This window comes from Rhipicephalus microplus, chromosome 8 (assembly GCF_043290135.1).
Source record: "Rhipicephalus microplus isolate Deutch F79 chromosome 8, USDA_Rmic, whole genome shotgun sequence".
Lineage (NCBI taxonomy): Eukaryota > Metazoa > Arthropoda > Arachnida > Ixodida > Ixodidae > Rhipicephalus > Rhipicephalus microplus.
In genome coordinates this window covers 45530506-45537479 of record NC_134707.1, presented here as the reverse complement: position 1 = coordinate 45537479, position 6974 = coordinate 45530506, and the positions used below count along the sequence as shown (strand labels likewise).

Sequence of the window (6974 nt, the reverse complement as noted above, 5' to 3'; positions counted from 1 at the left end):
ATTAAGGGTGGAAAAACAGACAAATGTATGGACGGACAGACGGACAGACAGACAGACAGACAGACAGACAGACAGACAGACAGACAGACAGACAGACAGACCAAAATATTTCCGTCGAAGATTCCCAAGAAAGACTATAGTCTTTAATAAGAATGAGTTAGAGCACATTCGACCAGCATTGTCAAATTATGAATCGTAGTTTGTTACTATTCCTCAAGGATAAGTTCTATAACAGCTGCATCTTGCCGGTACTCACCGATGGCGCAGAAACCTGGAGGAGGATTACAAAGGATGTACAACTTAAGTTGAGGACGGCGCAACGAGCAATGGGAAAGAAAATTACCTCTTGGGTAGAATGGGAGAGCAGAGTGTGTGAGAGAACGAACAGGCGTTAAGGATATCATAGTCGAAATGAAGAAGAAATGGTCGTGGGCAGCAACTGCAACACAAATACTAGATAACCACTTGTCATTAAAGATCACTGAAAGCATCTTTAAGAGAAGGCAAGCGGGTGAAGGGGAGACAGAAAATTTGGTGGGTGGACGAGATTAGGAAGTTGGCAGGTAGAAAGTGGCAGCAGCAAGCACAGTACCGAGTTGGCTGGTAGAACATGAGAGTCATTTGTCCTGCGGTGGGTTTAAACAGGCTGATGTTGATGATGATGATGATGATGAAAACTCCAGGTGGTCAACTCTTCCAGAGCCCTCCACTATGGCATATCTAATATTCGTATCGTACTTTTAGGACAGTAAAGCATATAAAAAGTTTACTTCTTGTTCTCATTGCAAAATAGATTGCAATAGAAATGAAAGCGTAATACAAAGATTCAAATAATCGTTTCATGTCACACAGTTGCTAACTTGTTATGGTTGTTTATTAAAAAAATATTTTTTTGTTCAACGTTTGGACGAAATATTTCTCATCGAGCAGATGCTGCTAAAATGCTAAGTGAACTGTTGGGTTGTCTGAACTATCAAAGTAGGTTTGTATGAGAATGTTTGTCAGGAGTTCACAAAAACCTAATGAATCGATATCCTTAAAACAAAGATTGAAGTACATGTTCGAAGTCACGACGGCACATATTTTGGCAATAGATATCACTACGTGCGTCGTTCCTATAAAAATACTTCTGCATGTACAAATTCTGGCTGCCCTACTAACTCAATACGTAGGATTTCTCTGAAAACAAACGTCTACACGACAATAAGGAACCCTGCATATCAGTTTGCATTGCTCTTCCCTGCGAAGTTAAATCGTTCTGATCATAAGATAGCTTCACCATTTCTTTGTCTTGTCACAGACTCACATAAAACGCAGGAAGCACTGTTCTGTTCTCTCGAGGCTGCTCTGCTTTATTCAATTTTAACAGTTGCATGACATCTGTAGCCTATGTATGTTCCAAAAGTTCGTCAAACTTCTTCGAACCACACTTTCACACTACAAAAACCTATTGTCACGGACATACCTAGCCTTAACAATGCACCGCTATGAGGATGTTTCTGCTGTATGTTCTAGAGACAAGACTAAGCTGCTAATTGGACTGTTAGCAGTCGGTCATAGCATATCGTACTTAACTGTGCTATCCTCATGTTGTTTTAGAGTTGTTCTAATGCAAAAAATGTATATTTAAGTACACAAGAACTCGCAGAGCTGCCGCCCAAGTGTCATATTAGTTCCCAGTTCCCAGTTACCGACAAAAATAAACAGCCTCGCGAAGACAGTCGAAAAAAATTCGGGATATCCCAAGTACCTGGAAATTGAAGTTATGTGAATCTAGTGGTGGGAAAGTGGCCATGTTGCAGTTTTTTGAGTGTCACGTCATAAAATGACGCTAAATATATGTACAAAAGTTGCATGCGTAGAAATATGTTGAAGAGTTGTAGATGTTTTTATAACCAGTGGCGCAATTATGTAAAAGTTCCAAATCCGGACAAAGGCGGTCTCTTCCATTGAGTCGCACGCGATTGGCCCATACAAGCTGTGACGAATGCTGTGACGTTATGAGTGACGTGGACTGGGGTGTCACGTGACTCTTTTTTTTTTTGTTTTCGGAGAAAAGCGATGGAACGGTCGGAGAGACTGTCCGAAAGCAACCGGATGGATTGAAATGGCTGCAAGGTGGCTTGGATTGGATTGAAATGGAAAAAATGCGCGACTTTTTGGCATCGGGGCACTTAGACAACATGGCGTTTCCCACTGACACGGTACTTCGCCTTGCCTGTGCGGTAGCTTTAACTGAGCAGAGGCGACGACGCGAGGTAAAAGATGCATTTGAAGAGTACAGCGAAGAAGAGTTCCGGCAATGTTTTCGTCTGTCCAAACGAACAGTGCGTAGCTTGTGCGACGAACTTGACCCTATCATCGAATGCCAGCGAGCCAGTGGCCTTTCCACACAGAGAAAGGTGTTGTGCGCGCTGCGATTTTTCGCCACTGGTAGCTTCCAGAAGAGCATTGGTCGCGAGGAACACATCGGCATGTCTCAGCCGGCGGTGAGAAACACCATCCACGAGGTGACGGAGGCGATCATTACCGTGGCTGCTAGAAAAAGTGTGGCGGACTTCCTACTGACAACAGCTGCTAAGGATGAGGCAAAGGTGGAGTTTGTGCTACGCGGTTGCATCCCAGGGGTGCTGGCGTGTGCCGATGGCACGTTGGTCACCATTCGCAAGCCAGAGGGATTCAGACTGGCCGACACGGCGAGCTTCATGTCCAGAAGGGGCTATTATGTCCTGAACGTCATGATCGTAAGTACTGTTAGGATCGTTTATTACTCGCCCTTCGGAGCAATTGTTCAGTTGTGACGTCAAAGCAGGAAAAAGTAATGATGCAACGAATGAAAAAGAACCTGCAGGGAATTGGGTGCGAGTTAGATAATGGCTCGCAAGGCCTCGGTAATAATAAGTGGCAAGTGTTTTGTGCGTGAGCCAGTTGCCGTTTTTGCACTGGCATGCATACGCAATTGAATTGTGCATTTTAGAGGTAATCGGTAATATGGGCAGCAGACGTAGCAGAAGTATATACACGACAGGGAAGTATTTCCAACACGAAAGTGCTTACAATCACAATTGGACGAGCTGGCTTTGGTATTTACGAGTGTTCTTTCCCAAGAGCAACGCGTAGCTTTTCACTTATCGATCATTCAGTGGAAGTCGTAGCCATGTGTACAGCAGAGGTGGGGTCGTTGCCCCCACACTCCCCCCTCCTCAGTGTGCTACACCCTGTGTTTCCTTCTAAGTGAAGCTCCTTGTACCAATGACTGTACTAGTACGCATTGTTTTCTGCATATGTGTAGAAAAAAGGGATTTATTCTGAGTATAAATGCAGTACTATTTTATATCGCTCCTCATCGCAGATGTGCAAAGCGTGGCTGCGCATAATTGTCATAGACCCATGATTCCCAGATTCGTGCCACGACTCCTGGGTGTGGGAACACAACCCACTGCGCGCATACCTAGCTGCACATCTGCAGCCTGGCGAATATCTGCTTGGTAAGTATTAATGTGTACTATCTGGGCAGAGCACTCAGCTTTTATGCTTACATTGCAGGAGACGCAGGCTATCCCCTCAAGCCATGGCTCCTAATTCCAGTCCTTGGCAGTCAACCGTGCAACACTTCCGAAGGCCGATACAACAAGGAGCACGCATCCATGCACAATGTTGTGTAAAGGTGTATCGCCGTGTTGAAAAGCAAGTTCCGCTGCTTGCAGCACTTTCGAACGATGCTTTACAACCCCGATCGGGCAGCGCAAATCATCTATGCTTGCTTTGCTCTCCACAACATTGCGTTGCATGCAGGCGACTGGACCTTGGATGAGTTTGTCGTGGACATGCCACCAGCTGAGGATGACGATGGAGAGCCAAGGGGGAGCCATATGCTCACACCACGCAACGTGCTGCTCAGAGACGGCAGCAGCGCTGTCTTGGACCTCTTTTGAAGTACACAGGAACGGTGAGTTTTCATGTTTTCATATCCCACACATAATTTATTTACACTGATTCTAGTGCATCTAGACATGAAAGGGCTGTGTTTGCCACATTTGAATACACAAAGTACTTACTTGTGCTTCAATATGAAGCAAGGTGGCAATGTCAAAATGCTGCATTTTCTTTAAATGGCACATGAAATATGCAACAGAAACACCCTTTTCCATATTAGCGATCACAGTCACATCAGACTAGATTGGAGCAAGCATATATGAGCGGCACTCTGTGCTGATTGTTGCTATCACAAAATTGTGCGAACAATGCAGCAACGTCTCAAAATTCTTTTCACCAGAACGCATAAAAATCGAGATTCCATTAGTAACATGTTGTATGAACACATGATACATAAGTCCATATCTTGTCATAGTGACTGACTACAAGCATTCAATTGTGCACGCCAGGCTTGACGAGCAATTGTGCTTGTCAAGTTGTGCTGTTTTTTTGCTCATTGTCCTAAACATTGTGTGAATGTTAAAATAACATTTAATTTGAATTCACGACTGCAGTCATACTGCAATGCTAAAAATTATGCAAATCAAGATGGCAAACAACAGGCGAGTTGTTTTGATAACATACAGCATGAATAATTCGCTCAGTTATCTCGCGCCTCCCAAACCATACCACGTTCGAAATTTATTCCCGCAAAGAGTCGTTTACAATGAAAACTAGATGAAATCAATCGCTGGCATGTTGCTGTGATGACCATTTTCCTTTGTGAAACTGTGCGAGATGACCACTTACTAGCTTAGCGCTCCCAAACAAGATTCGAAATGTAGTTGTTGCATCTTAGCCTCATTGTGCTGAAATGAAAATATCACAGTGAACTGCAAAACAGTGTGATGCAAAAAGATATCACATTACTACACTATGTGGTAATGCTGAATAAAAATCACAGTGAGCTAGAAAACACAGTGGGACAATACAAATATCAAAGAAACATTAACAGAAAATGTCAACTATACACTCGTGGTCTCCGTGTGAATGACTAGACACCTTTGAAATGTGGGTAAAAAACACTGCCACTAGAACAGCTCGAACATACATTAAGAAATGCATATATCGAACATAAAAAATGCTGCACTCCTTATACAAAGTAAATGCTAACCTAAATCTAGTGATATGTACTAAATGCAAACAAAAAACGAATAAAATAGAACATGAACAGCAACACGTAAACATATAAAAAACGCTAAACCAATTATCAATGATAAAAAGTTGAAAACATGGCGAAAAGCAAACTAAACTATGTGTATGCCTCCCGAAGCGTATAAAATTGAACATGAACAGCAGCACCTAAACACATTGAAACCGACAAATCTATAATGAATGATGACAAGAAAAAACATTGAACACATGACGAAAAATTAAAGTAAACTACGTATCCCTTTCTCTCAGAAAGCCCTCAGCCATGGCCAGTGCCCTCCTGCACCGCTGCCGCCTTCTCCTGTGCCGCTGCCACACGCCGTGCTGCAGAAGCGATGCGGGTGGTTGATTTTTCATCTCCCACAGCACCTGCGATGAATCGTCATGGTGAAAATGTTTAAGTGAGCTGCCGGTAAACCCTTAACCATCTCGTGGCTGGAAGCTGCTCCTGCTGCCAAGAATTGCAACGGGCACAACAACTTCCCCTCAGTTGAAGATCAACTGGCCTGATGGCATCCTTTGAAAGTGGGAAGCTTTGTGTACAAGCTATGCCCTCCTCGTGCGGACCTACAAACATTTGTTGAAACTGCTCTTTATTAATGTCCTCAAATGCATCTCTCACCATGAAAGAGCCCCAGGGCTAACCAACCTTTTGCCCGGCAGTTTATCATTGCAGATACCCGATACCATGCCCTCAATACAATGCATGGTTCTTGTTTACAACCCAAGTTGGTTTCAGTCATCATAATAGAACATGGAGAATGCTTATGCCCCTTATGTAAAATGTAAACAAAGGGTCTACTCACCTTGAGCACCTTGTCGCCCTGCTCAAGGTTCCAGTCCTGCACTCAATAAAGCACTAAGTTCTCAGATGCTTGCGTGTTACTGTGTCACTGCCATCTACAGCCGCTTCAGTGGCCTCCACATCCATTTCCACTGCAGCAGTGGGAAGATTCGCCTGCTGGAAAGTGTAGTAAGCATGATCTTTCAGAAAGTGGGTATTCGTTACTCTGGCTATTTTGCAACCTTAAGTACTAAACATCTGCGAAAATGTTCTGCAGCTATTCAGTGGTCATTGATGTCATGTATTACCATTTTAGTGCATGCACTTGCCCGCAGTCATTGCGTGTTTTATGATAAATTAATACCCCTGGTACTGCAAGGGCTGCAAACTGAGATTTTAGTTAAACCTACCCACTTTTGATTACTTTCTCGTGTGCTTTATTCCCGTTTAACAAGGTTCCGCTAAAGGCACCCCTTCAGATATCAAACTCTGTCATGGTACCGCTCAGGAACCCGTGATACTGCGGCGGCAGAGTGCTTACCTGTTGATAGGTGAGACCAAAAACGCCACTGAAGCGTGTCATTCCAGTCAACTGTAGAACTCGGCCGCGGAAGCCAGGCAGCCAACCCCCTACAATGCCCCTGGAAATATACACTAATGTCACAGAACAAATTGCCCGTGCCATTCGACGGTCACTCACGTTTGTGCGTCTCTGATGGCAGCGGTGTCACGGCGGGCCTCGTGCACCGGCCAGCGCCACCAAGCCTGCCATTCCTGCGCAGGCACTTCATGGTTCAGCGCGTCGCTGAGCTCTTGCCACCGGTCGGTGATAGTGACGCCGTGCCGCAGCTCGATGGCATTCGCCACGATCTGGGGATGTTCGTCCATAAAGGCGAGCACCAGCGCGCGCTGAGCCTCGGATAACGCCGATGAGCCGCTGCTGCTGTTGACTACTGGTACAGTTGACCTCCGCCACGATTGCGCTCGACTGAGCCAACAACTTTGAAAGTTGCGCCGTTTAGGTTTGTATAGTGAAGGAGATATGAAAACAGTAACTGCTTGA

General features: G+C 44.7%; 1 protein-coding gene across 1 annotated transcript; it reads left to right on the top strand.

The window, feature by feature from the left end:
* The first annotated feature begins 1477 nt into the window (after positions 1-1477).
* On the top strand, positions 1478-5999 carry LOC142768256 (uncharacterized). The gene is made up of 3 exons (XM_075870207.1): positions 1478-1504; positions 2484-2744; positions 5380-5999. Exons 1-3 carry the CDS (start codon positions 1478-1480, stop codon positions 5503-5505), a joined length of 414 nt encoding a protein of 137 aa, XP_075726322.1. The 3' UTR covers positions 5506-5999.
* The last annotated feature ends 975 nt before the right edge of the window (positions 6000-6974 follow it).

Excerpts from the sequence above, each read along its gene's own strand:
- LOC142768256 (XM_075870207.1), top strand. The coding sequence starts at position 1,478 with ATGCACCGCTATGAGGATGTTTCTGCT. Across the intron at positions 1,505-2,483 it reads GCTATGAGGATGTTTCTGCT|CCGGCGGTGAGAAACACCAT; the intron begins GTATGTTCTAGA and ends GGCATGTCTCAG. Across the intron at positions 2,745-5,379 it reads ATGTCCTGAACGTCATGATC|AAAGCCCTCAGCCATGGCCA; the intron begins GTAAGTACTGTT and ends CCTTTCTCTCAG.